Source organism: Lissotriton vulgaris, chromosome 3_1, assembly GCF_964263255.1.
Source record: "Lissotriton vulgaris chromosome 3_1, aLisVul1.2, whole genome shotgun sequence".
NCBI lineage: Eukaryota > Metazoa > Chordata > Amphibia > Caudata > Salamandridae > Lissotriton > Lissotriton vulgaris.
Window position 1 is genome coordinate 844,354,974 of NC_141689.1, and position 14,950 is coordinate 844,369,923.

General features: G+C 39.7%; 1 protein-coding gene across 1 annotated transcript in view; it reads left to right on the plus strand.

Moving 5' to 3' along the window:
- CNTNAP4 (contactin associated protein family member 4) overlaps positions 1 to 14,950 on the plus strand; it is a 1,879,337-nt gene that overhangs the window by 1,844,381 nt on the left and 20,006 nt on the right. The window contains exons 22-23 of the mRNA XM_086961154.1: positions 7,847 to 8,068; positions 9,982 to 10,053. Coding sequence (XP_086817280.1) covers positions 7,847 to 8,068; positions 9,982 to 10,053 — 294 coding nt within the window. The remainder of the gene's footprint in view (positions 1 to 7,846; positions 8,069 to 9,981; positions 10,054 to 14,950) is intronic.

Below are 14,950 nucleotides of genomic sequence, written 5' to 3' on the forward strand. Positions count from 1 at the left end.
TTCAGAACCTCTCATGAGAACACTCATGAGCTTGTGAAATATTGAGAAGAAAGACTGTCATGCTGTCAGAATAAGGAACATTGGACCTGCTTGCCTTGAACCCAGACTACCCCATTAAGCTAAAGGAAAACAACAAGTTTCCAGAGAGCTCCCTGAAATTCCCCAGCTGACAAATACCAACTAGACATGCGTGAGCCCTGCTGCTAGCCTCTGTTGGAGTGACTTCTGATTCCCAAGAGGTTCCTTCCAGGCCCTGGATTCTTGGCTGGCTTCAGGGTGTACTCCTCCTAACCTCAAGGTGAAGATACAAAAGCTTTTTGATTTTTGAAACAGGTAAGTGACCTCTTTGTGCCGAGAAACAACCGTTTGTGGTGTTTCTTTTGTTGTATTATCACTTTAGTACTGTTTGAGTGATGCATAAATACTTTATACATTACTTCCAAGTGAGGCCTGATTGCTTTGTGCCAGCTACTAGAGGATTAAAAAAATGTTTATTGAGTGACATTTAATGGTATATATTTTTTGAGTCTCAACTAATAACCCCATTTCCTACATTCCCCTCAATCTCCATGCAATTTATCTTGAAGGAAAACACATTCATTTGGAAATTACTAGGCAGCATTATCCAGCTAATGTTCTATTAAGTCTATTTTATAATTTATTGCCATTTGGTCTCATTAATGTGATACTTAGAATTCAGTGCTGATCATTCTGCATTTTATGTTCCTCAATGCATTTGACGTCTTCTTGAGGACAAAAGATTTACAAACAATAAGTTAATCTATGAAAAAATATAAAGCACTGTGACTTTAATTCATCAAAGATTAATGCACTCTCATTATGAAGTTACTCAGTTCAATGTAACTCAAATCTGATACCCTACATCAAAATATATGCAGACACAGCATTGCTTATTTGCTCAATATGATATTGGAAACAAAAAATAAATCTGCATATAATTTATGTCATGTTTGTCATGGAATTCTGTGAAATCCACTGAAAATTAAGTGACAATACATGTAATTTTGCAAAGCACCCAAAATTTTGGTGGCACTTTTCATCAAAAAAATTGAAGTCAGGTCAGAATTTGTGCACAAACTAATTTGCAGGATCATTGCATTATGTGATATGGACGAGTCAGGCATTTTGCGTCTAAGGCATAGCATCACTGATTCCTTCATTTTCCTTCCTGGCTGATGAATCCTATCATGAACATTCCACTAAAGATTCACACTTTTTTCTTTCTCCTGGTTTTAATTACTTTTACTTTCTGTCCTGGTGTTGTATTATTTTTTCAGATTTAATTTTTACTGTTAGGTTAGTATTTTTTGTCAACTCTGATCCAGGATCATCATTAGAGAAGATAAAGAAGACAAGTCCCTTTCCTACCCAGGTTACATGTAAAAATTTGTCAAAGAATGATGTTGCAGCATTTATTTCTTTTTATGCTAAGACACCACCTCCTTTACTGAGGGTGATTTCAGCACTGTATGAACTGCTGATCTAATTTCAGGTGTTCCCAGAGGCAGCAGCAGCACCGCTGGGCTGATGTTGTTAGCCAAAAACAGGACATGCTGGTATAATTATGTATTGAGGTGGAAAGAGGTCAATAACATTTTTAATTATTGTAACTAAATACTGTAGTAATAAATACTGGTAAAGCCAGATATTTATGTCTGTTCTGTCACAACAATCAACTTTAAAAGGTATTCTTCTTGATTGTAGGATCGTAAAGGAAAACACTTACTACCCCAATCTTCCCATGTCTCACCCAGGTCTCCAAAAAATAGATTGCAGCTGATGAAGGTTGGTGCACCTCTCTACAATCATGAAGTTCCTGAGGGAGGATAGCATGACGGTGGAATCTAGTCTTGTAATGTGAATAGGAGTGTTACTATCAGCCGTGGGTCTGGCAGTTCAGTTTCATGAGTAGGGCTAGGCCACACTAAAGTGTCAGGAGGGCGGTTGGCAGGAGCAGACTCCATGTCATGACAGGTATTATATATTATATTATACTATATCATATACACAAATATTTTGACTTGGTGAAACAGAGGGTCTTCATGGGCAGCAACATTGAACCTTGACTTGAGCTATAACTTGATTTTGATTGATAGGCAGCAAGTGGAAGGAAAAAAAGAAAGAGCTCCATGGTTGTAGGTGTATGGGCGATCGGTGGCTCCTCTGCCCCTGCATAGATGCTCCATCTTCATGAGGTGCTACTTTATGTCTTTGGGAGTACCTTTAATGTTATGATAGTGACAATGTATGAAGGTAGGGAGCAGGAACAATATTTGTACATAATTGTAGGTCAAGAAACTCTTGTTAGGATTAGGAAAAGGGATTGGAGCAGGTAGTATTATGAAGCAATAGATCTGTTTGACTGTTAATTTTTACATGTGTTTCCTGCACTTGATACTACTACTGTGCATCCTCTTTTTCTTATGTCCTTTCAGAATGACCATAGGCCAGCGTCAGTGTCAGTGCAGCCCAAGCCCCAGCATTGACACTAGAGGAAAGAGCCCTATGCTGTAGGTATGCCTGCTGGTGTGCACAGCATGGTTAATTGTTCCTCTGTAGATTTTACAAATATTTAACCTTTTTTTTCTTCTTTATATTACATGGCTCTGCAAATGAAGTCCTTAAGCCACACTCTTTACAACTTAGGGGTCGATTATGATGTCGTTCAGAAAGGCTCTGAATCGGATTCATGTCTTCCAAATCCGATTCAGAATCTGTCTTTCCGACTGATTCTGAAAGGTTTCCGAATGACTGATTTCAATGTTCGGAAAGCGTTCGGACTTACCGAGTTGGTTCCAGATGGCATTTGGAGAGCAAGTCGTTCAGAGCTGCTCATACACCAGACCCCGTTTTCCGACCGAGCAATTACGATGTCAGATTTGGACAGCCTTTCCGTTGTTCTGACTTGGATCGGCTGTCAGAATCTGACTTTAGGGGCCCGTAGGAGGCCCTCCTTCACCTGGAGTCTTCTGTATGGGGCCTGTGTGGTACCAAAGTGACCCCCTTTCAGGCCATGCACAGTATGGCAGGCACCAAGGGGGGAGCCAGCCACAGGGTGCACGATTTTTCCCACCAACCCCTTTCTTCAATGGGAGCATGTATATTTGGTCGGAACACAGGCTCCCATTGAAGTCAAAAGGAGTCCGACCAAATCATATCTGGAAGCATCGGATTCGGTCAGTCGGACTCCCTTGATCTGATTTTGTCAGGAGCCATTCTGAGACCAATTTGGTCTGAATGCTTCCCAATCAGCATCGTGATCGACCCCTTAGCAATATTTTTATTTTCAAATTGTCATAACTGCAAAAGTGTCATGGTTTAAAAAATATCAATATAAAATTAGGCAGTAAAGAGTTGACATTTTTAACCAAGTTCAGTGGAAGTGAGAAATCCAAGGTGGATATTGAAAAAAAGCATGAAGGGTGGTAGAAGAGGATTTGTCTTTGTAGGATTGGGATGTATAGAACCATTCATCATATACATAAGACTGTGTGGAGGAAGGGTGTGTAAAAATTACCGAACCACATTTGTTTATCTGTTGGGCCTTGAATATCAGTGCTAAATTAAATTCTTTTTTGTACGGTAACTCCTTCTAACACATTTATCAACATTTTCAGTAGTATTTCCTTTTTCTTACCTTACCAATTTTTTATCTCTTTCGGCTTATGCTAACCATATACACCTCCTTTTATTTCCTTTAGCATTCCTTTCTTTTTATTCTTCATAATTTCTTATGTCCTTTTTTCATCTTTACTTTTTCTATTAGGTCATTTTAACACATTTTAATGCTTCACTGGCAAAAATATTACCTCATCACTCCGTCCAGTGCCATTAGGACAACTCACCAGCAACTGAAAGGTGACTGCTTATTTAACTTATTAAAGTGTGTGATACTGTGCAATACCCACTTATCGGTTGTGTCTGCCATTTTAACCTTGACACTTTTCTATTTAATTAAGCAGATGGCGGTGGAGTCATTTAAGGTGAATATGGTAAACAGTAATTAGTTGCAGAAGGTTGTAATTGCAATGAATCACATAATTTAAGTGTCCCTGTACATAAGAGTGCTCAATATTGTCTGATGATACAAATACATGTTTTTTTCAGTGGCTATTGCAATTCAATGTCTAATTTTGTTCTCAAACTAGGAACATCACATCCTGATTCCTCTATTAAGGATGAGGAGGCGGAATCATCATGGTGCAGAGCAGGGCTAGAGATAGTTCCTGCAGCTGGAAGATGTCAAGGCAATTATGGTGACTACCAGATGACTAGAAATGAGAGGGAGATGAGGCAATGGAGAAGGAGGATGATGCAGGAGCAGCTACAACCACCTCCAAAGGACACCAGCCATCAACGGCCAAGTACCCCAAACGCCACAACTGCAGCCTAAAGAGAAACATCAGTCCACCTCAACCCCACAGAAGCCCGCTACAACCCTCCTAAACCCACACTCATAATACTTTTCCTATTTAGAGAGTTGGAGTATCCAGTTACCTTGCCAAAGGTCCACAAAGAAATTAGAACTAGGCTTTGTTATTAAGATGGATATTTTAAAATTCCTCCAGGCCGTTTCTTGGGTTCTTTTCTATGGTACTTGTTTGTAAGTTTTAGTGGGTGGGGTGTTTTGAGAAGGTAGTGACATTGGTGATTGCTTTGTTTATTGTGTTTGATCACTGAGGGTGTGGGTGTTGGGGTGGTAGTTATATTTATATTTGTTCTTGAAAAAAATTCAATTAAACATTAATACTTATTTGACTAATTCTTGACTAATTCTTTCCATTATTGGTTTACTTGACGGTCCTCTTTTTTTAAGCAATAGCATTTATAGCATTTATAAAAGGTCCAACGCCTAAAAATATTGGAAAAAGACTGGCTCATCATAATAATTTCTAACATGTTTTCTATATGAGGAGTTCTCTTCTCATGTGTTCTCATTGTAGGCTGGCATCTTCGTTGCTATGAATGTGGGGCATCTGACCATGGCCATGCCCTTGATCAAAAATCCCAACCTCCCCGACTATTCAGTTATTTGACTTGATATCTAACACTGTCAGTTAGTAATATTTGTGTGTTGGTAGTAATTGTCTCCTTAATGAATTTGAGTAGGGACCATGGTTTATTATGCAAAAAACTGTCAGAAACTGTCAGAAACGATTGCTGCATGGGATATTATTTTGTCCAAGACCCTAATTAGCCCCTCTAAAAGGCATATGCATAGAAGAGGCTGTAAAGGATTAGGGGCCATGTTAGACCTAGCATCATTGCTGTGGGATTCCCCTATATTTTTGCCTTTGCCTCCTGAGTTGGACTTCGTTTTGCTGGTCTAAATGCTTTGATCACTTTGCCACTGCTGCTCAGGGCCAAAGTGCAATTGCTCCCTTTGGAAATTGTTGTTCTGGATTGGTGATTCCATGGTTGGCATATTTCATTTACTAGTTAGGCCCTACTTTAGTGCACTGTGTGTGCCCAGGGCCTGTAAATCAAATGCTGCTAATAGGCTTGCAGCACTGATTATGCCACCTACACAAGCAGCCTTACAACAATGTCTCAGGCCCGCCATTGCAGTGCCTTTGTGCAGTCTTGTACTGCCATGTCGACTTGGCAAGTGCACCCACTTGCCGGACCCTAACCTTCCCTTTGCTTGCATGTTAGTCACCCCTGAGGTTGGCCCAAGCTACCTCTGCAGGCAGGGTGCAGTGTACGTGAAAGGGAGGACATGCCCTGATGTGGGTGGCATGTCCAGATAGTGAAATACTGTCAATTTTGTTTTTCACTATTGTAAGGCTGTCTGTCCCCATAGGATAGAATGGGGAGTTCGCTTATAATATCTTATAAGCATTACATGCCCATGGGAACCATAGGTGAAAACAAAGTTTGATATGCCTGAACTCTGCATGTTAAAATGCATCTTTTAGTGAGGATGATTTTTAAATTCTGTGTTTGAAAATACCTCTTTTAGAAAGTAGGAATTGTCTTGCCTAACCATCCAGTTGCCTATGCCAAAGTTGTGTATTGACTGTCTGGCTTTGGAGTGACAAGGGCTGGGGATGTGCATTCTGTTCAGGCAGCCAATTGGGGGATTAAAGTGTGTCCTGCCTTCCCATGTTGAGTCATGGCTGGGCTGAATAGACCTGGGCTGCATTCAGCATGGGGGAGGCAATTTCTTTCACACCTGAATGGGCCTGGTCTGCCAACACCAATGCTGGTTTCAGAGCCTGCCAAGAAGCTTCACCAGAGAGGACAGAACTGGTTTTGGCAGGGCAAAGATCTTCTCTGCCACAGAGAACAAGGCATTTTGGATTATAAAAAGAGGGGCCCAGACCCCAGACCTTTAGATAGCTTCTGGGAATCAAGAGGAACTGGAGAATCCCTATGCCGTAGACTGCAAAATGATTCTACAATAATGAAATAAGACAATTGAGTAATCAAGTTACTAATATGGAATACTGGTTATTCTAGAGGAATTAAAAGCAAGACCCTCATGGTCACTCAAAACTAAGAAATTACCAGGAAATCAGTAATTGAGGTACCTATTCCCCAGTAATGCTTCCTTTCTCGACAGATTTTTACACAGAATTCTTATGTTATCAGTAGTATAAATCTGTGTGTAAAAATAAACAGATATGTGGTGTTCCTGCTGATGAGAAAATCATAATCTGGTTTATAACGGCTGTTTCCTGTCCCATCAGAATTAAGAGACCATTTATAATGAGTATTTAGAAATAGATTGTTGATAGCAACTATTGGTTTAGGTGACCCTTCTTGGTTGGCACTTCCTAGAAGGGTCTCTGCCAGCAAATTCTTCCTGGCAGGCAGAGATCTCTAAACATGGCAGGGGTAGTTTCTCTTCAGGAATCATGTGAGGCGATACAATAGGTCTTTTATGCCCATCATCTGTTGCAGACCTGTCTTCATGGATTATTTTTATTTTAAAATAACTACTGCCATATACACGGGCTTTCTTCAGGTTCAAAAGTTTCACAGAATTAGCAGACATAATTCCATTTATTTGTCCCCTCGGTGCACGTGTGAACGCGTGAGCAGCCAGTGTGTGTACTTAAGGACACCTAATGCTGCAGTGCCTTTCTTTAAAAAATTTTAAGGCCATTTTAAAGCAGGTTTAGTTTTTAAAGCAAATAAATGTGCCATTGTATAATTGAAAATGGTACAATATTGTAGATTATGGAATACAGTATGCTTAGCAACTGTGCAGAACAAGCACATACCAATATTTCAACGATGTATACAATACACCATGAGACTATCCTGAAATTATCTTTGATTCTAAAGAAAAACAATTATTTACTTAATATGCCATCCCACGTGGAATCTCACATTTCACTGTTTAAAAATCTGTTTTCAAAGAATGTTCGAAGGGGCTGTTTAAAAGAATAATATGCAAAACATGCCATTTATGCTTGTACTTTCTGTCTGAAGACTGAAGGGAGTTTTCGTGCTGAAGAAGCTGGGTGTATTTTGTGCTCCAAATCACTTCACCTCCAGAGAATAAAATATTATAATTGATTCAAATAGTATTTTATGTAAGTTGCTGCTTTATCTTTTGTCCTAATTACTATGCACTTTGGAGAATAAACTATTAAAGTGCCACTAATTATTCTCATCATTGTTATCTATGAAGTATTTAATGTAAATGGGCGACTATTCATGAACTGCAATGGATATTAGAATTCAGAAAAGCTGCATATGCTGCTGAAGCACCATTACACTCTGAGGAAAGCAGGTTAATTCTCCAATTATTCTGCTGTCACTTTATTTTGTACACTTGCTCTATGATTAATTGCTCTACGCTTCTTTTGATTAGCAGAAAATGACGATGTCGACCAGGAGACGGTGAAAGCCAGTGTGCATGGCTTTGTTGGCTGTCTTTCCTCGGTGCAGTTCAACCAAGTCTTCCCTTTGAAAGCCGCCTTCCGCCATGACACCTCCGCGGCGGTCTTTGTGAGGGGACGCGTCTCTGAATCCAGCTGTGGCGCCCTTGCAGGGGCCGACGCTTCATCCGGGGAAGCCACGCATTCCTTTGCAGGTACGGGCTGTTTGTTGTGTGCGATTGTTACACCACCAGCTTGCTAGACTTTTTTTTAACTATCAGGAATAATGTGTACTTTCTCTATTCCTGCTGTGCTTTTGCTCATTATGTACCATTCTAAACTCATATTTTGTGAAGGTGTACCGATAATCCCCGGATGGAAGATCCAGATGACCAGTTGCAAATTGTTTTGTCTTATTTCATACCTTTGTCTGGTTCATGTTATTAGGCAACTCCTTTGAAGCATAGTTTGAAAACTTTACACAAACTTTGCTCATTAACACAGCATGGCAATTTAGCACTAATGCCAACATTTTTTAGAACTGGTGATAGTACAGTAAATCTAACCAGTTCAGCTAATCAATGACAAAGCTAACAATCAAATTCTGTGTTATGACCACGTCAAGACTATTAAAAAAGAGACGGTTTCTAATTTGTTTTACAGGTGCTTCTGAAGTAACGGTTTTCAGGCTAGATGAATCATATGCGGGCAATTTCAAATTACCTGCTTCTGATAAATGTATCAAACGAATGTCGTTGTTTAGAGCATCACAGGTTTGCTTCCTCAAAGTGTCTCCCATCTTCATGGCGGCAGGTTTAACATGCCATTGTAGTATGGGATACCTGGCTTTTTCCTGAAAATAGAGCCCCAAATTATGGGTCTGTCTTTGGGAAATAAAAAGAAACTGAGGGGCATATTTACAAAGGCATTGCACCACCGGAGCATCACTTTGTACAACCCTATAGTGGCACAATGCCCTGCTCCATATTTACAAAGCCTGGCACTTTGCGTGGCTTAATGCTGCATTGTAAATGTCTCACCCTTTCTCACAGTTTTCTGCCTCAAAGGGGCGTGCAAAAGGTTTTGCTGTGGACATACCCATGCAGCAGCCATTGCTTTTTGACACTGTCCCAGATTTACAAGGATGTGTAAATATGAGGCAACACCAAAAACTAATGCGATTCAAAAGGCGACATTAGAGTGGCGCAATGAGAAATGCTTTTATTTCTCCTCGTTTTTTGCACTTTCTATGTGTGCCCCATTTTGCAGCACACATAAAAGGAGCAAATTGCCAGTATTGATTCTTTATGTGCAGGAAGGTGTACCAGCATATAAACAATCATCCATGCAATGCAGGAAGGCTTGTACCTTGGCGCAAGGGTGCCCGATGACTCTAGGCAGCTTTTTAGCGCCAGCGCAGGGATGAGCACTGGGATGTGCCACATTATTGTCAACGTGGCACAACACGGCACATTTGAAATCACGCAGCTTGGTGCAGCAGATTTGCTTGCGGTTCCGCACTGCGTCATTTAATTGTAAATATACCCCGTAATGTCCCAGATACTCTGGGTGTTTTCTCTCAGCCCCAGTGGGACATTTGTGTGTGTCTGCATACCAGTACAGCCATGGAGCTTGACACCCAGGGGTATATTTACAATGAAATGATGCACATCTGCTGTGCCTAGCTGCGTCATTTAAAAAATGCAGAGATGCACTATATTAATGACAATATGGTGCATTCCTGTGCCCCCCCTGTGCCAACTCTAGGAAAGCTGCCTCTCTCCAATGCAGGCACCCTTGTGCCATGGTGTAAGAGTGCCTGCAAAAACGTCAACTGAAAACAGTACACATGTTTAGTCGCCAATAACCAGAACGAGGACACAACTGGAATCAACTTGACATCAAATGTTAAAAACAACCAAAAGGTATCAACAGGGTCAATTATAAAAATATCTTTAATGTAGATTCCATCAGCGACACTTCTGTCCTTCAAACCAGCGGTGTGATGCGGGCTGCAGCCCCTTTATCCTGGCATCCACCTTGAAAATCTCAAACTTCAATCTTGTTTTGGGTCCTGAAGACGCCTCTCGTTTACTTCTTTCTTTTCTTTTCCTTTGTTCTGCTGCAGATCATTCTGGGCCTATCGGCGAAGGACAGCCCCTTTCAAACGCTATCCGGAATGACTCTGCAGTCATCGGAGGTAAGAGGGTGGTGGGAAGTCTCACTGTACAGAATGAATTAATAGTCACTTCTCATAATGTGCGAAGAAGACAAGGTCGCTTCAGAGCAAGAAAAGCATTTTTGAGTAATTAAAATGTATGCAATTGTGGGCTTTTATTCGTTTCACGAATGTGAAACTATTTTGAATAAGTATTCGAGAACATCAGTGACACATTATAACGAAACACTGGTTTCTAATTAATAGAGGCTGGTAGACTTATTAAAAAATACTACACTAGTTCAATATGGTGCCTAGGGTACTGTTGAGTACAATGAGCAATATTTTAACGACAGTAGATGAACCATACTCTTTTCCCTAGCAGCCAATGGAGCTGCTTGAATTAACAGCATGCTTTTTTAGAATGAAGTTTTTACATTTGAGAGTATTATGCTTACAGACAATAGGATCACTCTCCTATTTTTCCCAAATTAGTTTCAAGAAATAATACATTGTCATAAATCTACTTGGAGTTAATTATGTTTAGGTAAACGCCTCTGGTGCTCCTTTGAATGAATGAATACAAATGGAGATTTTCTGTGCTTGGCATTAGGGAAATGTGTAAGCCAGTGCATTTAAGATTACCAGAGCTATTATTATTTGTATTCCATATTATTTGTTTGCACTGATGTTTTATTCTCAACTATTTCCGTGCGTTTGTGTTTCCATATTTATTTAGTTCGTATATATCATTTCAACTTGAGGCAGTGGCGGTTCCTCTGCTAAGGCGGAGGAGCGTTGCCTCACTGCTTTTTTAGCAGTGAAATGAAGGGAAAATAAAATGATAATAACTTGTGTTATTATCATTTTATTTTCTCCTACTTCCGCAGCTTTGCATGAGGTAGCGGGGGTATGGGAGGAGTGGTAGCACCCTCCTTAGTGCACAATGACTGTTTGGCCAGCCCTCTCCGGCTGGCCAAACAGTCTTGCACACTTCGCATGTTCTCCATGCAGGCTCCATTCAAACCTATGTGGAGAACAAGCCCAGGCTCCTGCTCAGAGCCTGAGCCCAGAAATACAGCGCTCAGACCAATAACAACGCCAAGGCAGCGTTGTGATTGACTGACTGGGAGCCTGGATGTGCTTCCTGTTCTGGCCAGCGAGAGAGGACTACGGAAGAGAACTTGAGATCTGTTCTTTTAAATGCAACTTGTATCTGTCCTAAAATGAAACGTTAAATCTATGTGTGAGATGCCAAAATGTTATCCCCCTTTTAACTGTGTATAATCTAAGGATAGTTTATAGACATGGCCCAGAAGTGATCCTAAAACGAAACTCTCCATAAGCCACGCTTAAATAGTTGGATTGAACTTCAAACGTTTTAGTACTACATTTTTGTCCTCGTTTTTTGTTTTTGAACCAGTTTAGTTTGTCTGTGATTTTACAAAAGAGAATCTGTTTTTATTAAAATTAGCCTGTTTCTGTCCTTAAAGGAGCATTCTGCTCCAAAGAGCCAAACAACCATGAATACATAATCACTATGCATATGCATTAATATTTCATGGTAATGGTCTGCATTGACTGTATGATGGAACGCCGTAGACTACCATTTAGTGATCACAATGAACTTCAAACAATGTTATAAATATTTGTTGGTTCTGTTATGATCCGAAACAACAAGTTAGTTGTTCATAGCTAAGCAATAAATGGAAATTACATAGTTTTGTCCAAGATGCTGTGTACATTGATACTCATGTACAACAATCAAGGATGACAAATTCTGCTTATATTTAAGTCTTCCTTCTTGCTTTGTCACTGTTGGATAATTTTATACGCAAACAAGAGAGATGTGATTTGCTGCAAATTCAGGAAATCAGAGTGAGTTGATGCAATACTTACCAAGGAGGCTTCTGTTTAAATGAATCAGAAATACTTTCAGTGCAGATCTCAGTATGATGGCTGCTCGCTTAAACTTTTCACTTAACTTTACTGGACAGATTCCACCCTTAGAACCAGGGTCAATATCCTCCATAGTGTTTCATAGTAGGTAGGCCAATGCTTTAGTTGCATGAATAGCCATGTTGTATCCTCAGGATGTAACACCGAGACCTGGAATAACAAAGAGATGGTCACAGAGCAATCTTTGGTTAACCGATGTAGAAATGTAGGGGTCACTGCAACATTAGAGAAGTAGTCACAGCTACTGGAAGAAAAATGATAGTGAATGGACCCAAAGTTTTATTTTTCTGCGATGAAATATGTTCTAGTCTCAGGAAGTCAAGGGTAAGTCAAGCAAAACCCTGCAATAAGACAGAACTACTCACTGAAATGAGTTTGCAAATTAAGCCATCAAAGCTTGTTTGGTCTCAATTCAATGTCTTAACAGATCGTACCACCCTAGACAATCATCGTCCTAGCCAACCAGTCACTCTATGTAACCTTATACAGATGTACAGCCCTATTACTATCACTACTTCTCAACCACCACACCAACAACCATCTCTCAAAATAAATTCAGCTAGTCTGGTAGTCCTTCTTTACTTTTGTTTTCATTAACAGTACTGGAATCCATGTATAAATGCATTTAATGAATGAATACCATAAAATAACTAGGGGTAAAGTTAAGAGGGGGGTGACACACATATTTGGTGGTCTTTCCACCGCTTGCAAGTTTTCTCAAAGGAAATTCTTAGCCACCTGATGGGTGTGCTGGGCTATCCAGCAAGACCAGAATCTTCCATAATTATACTGAATTTGCGACCAACAGAGTATAAATAGCTTACCAATACTGATTGGCGAACTGTGACCAATATAATCCTGGTGGCGATGCAGCTGATCATCCAGAAGTGGAAATCAGCTGTAATACCAGCAATTCATGAATGGGCATGTAAATGATGGTCCCTACTAGTAATGGAAAGAGTAACACGGCATGTCCACAATATTGGACACACATAGGAACAACCATGGCATCTCTAGTTGGGTACCTATTTGCACTGACAACTTCTCTGGGCTGTAAAGATCCCTGAAGCTGGTGAAACAGACTATAGTACGAGGGCCATCCTTTACTTAGATCTACAATAATGAGGCTTTAAGGGAATAAGCAAATGTCCTTTGGAATGCACTACACTATGGAGATTCCTTGACTTTAACTATGCCAACCCACTAGGGAAAGTTTTTGTGGAGGGGATTTTTTTAAATTATAGTGTCCTTGTTTATGCTTGTCATTAATTGCCGTTGCTGGTAAAACTAATTAAATACATTTGAGAGAAAAATGGAGGTTAAAGAAAATGGCAACATAATAGCTACAAAGAAATCCCATTTCTTGAATATGTAGAAATGTGCAATAAATGATTTTCAATAAATATTATGAAATATCGTTCTTCCCTTTGCCCTATGCTTGCAAGCATTAAGCATTTCACATCAGCAGCATACTACATAGTGAAAATGGTCAACATGAAAACAGTGGGCTAGAAACTGGAAAATAAGGTGGAGAAAAGCGAAATTTTAAACCAATCCAATAGATGAAACTGTAAGACCTTTATGAGGCATTACCACAGATCAATAAAGAAAGCAAAAACGGAGTATTATGCAACTGGAATCAACCAAACAACAAAACAAAATCGATAACTGTTTAAATTATCTAGAGACGTGACTTAAAGAAGGCACTTAAGGAGGCTCCTGTGATCACAGACCAACTTTGGAAGACCTAAATGTGCTTTGAAAATATGATTTTTAGGTTATGATCTGTCATCAAAAAAAGTTCAGCTGCCATTCAGAGACCATTTTCTTATTCTTGACCACATTGAGTCTCCTGCACATTTGCAAAGGTGCTCGTACATTAAAAGTCTTGAATATCTCTGTAGACCCTGTCATAATTTCGGAGCACCTACCATGACTTGGGCTGGAGGTAAATTAATATTATAAAGTTTCATTCAGCCAATGAATATTTCACAATTCTTTCTTTAAAGCAAGCAATTATCACTTCTTTATGAAAACCTCAGAATGTGCACAGGACCCAGCAACCTCCAAGCTTATAAGGAAACAAACTGGAAAGTGGAGCTATTTGACCAAACTGCAAGAATTCATGGAAACAGAAACGTATTCTCTATGATAAAAAAATCAGGTTTCAGAATGGGGAGAAACAACAAATAAGGTGTGTCTGCTATTAGAAAAGACCTTGATGTAGCCTACTTGGAAATTCTGATTCTTCCAGACGTATGTCAGCTTATGATAGGAGGGATCCTAACACCAGACTGGAATGTGTAGAAAATGGCCAGAATCACTGTAAATGATCTTCAGTGACTCAAATCATTTTTGTATAACAGTCAACAAATTTAATTGAGTTCATCTTCCTCACTAATTAAACAAATGTCATGCAGGGCCCACATAAATCTCTTCTGTCACCTTTCGTCTTCAGCATTTACATGAAAGCTCTGGCTCAGAGATTATCTCAACACCGCCTAGAGTTCTAAATGTACACAGTATAAAATAACACTACATGCCTAACATACTACATGCCTAATGTGTTTAGAGGAAGGAGACTTACGTCCACCTCAATGACTGCTAGAATAAAATCTAGAGTATGATAACTATTAGATATTAGTCTCCTATTTATGTGACTGAAAGAACAAGGAGCTATCCCACATCCAACTCAGGCTGCTAAAAACCTAGCAGTATGGTTCAATTTGAATTTCTTTTTATATGCAAATTATAAAACTGCTGAAAAATACAAAGTCCTTCTTCATGCTATTGAGAAGGATCCTCTGGTTTTTCCATGTTCGACACCACTTCAAACTGGCGAGGGCGTTGGTGCTATCAAGACTTAGTTATTGCACTTTAGTCAATGCTTGACTCCCTAAGAGAGTGTTTGCGGCAAGACAGTCTACAAAATCAGACAGCCTGGCTCTATCTCACCATGAATAAAATAGAGAACATTCAC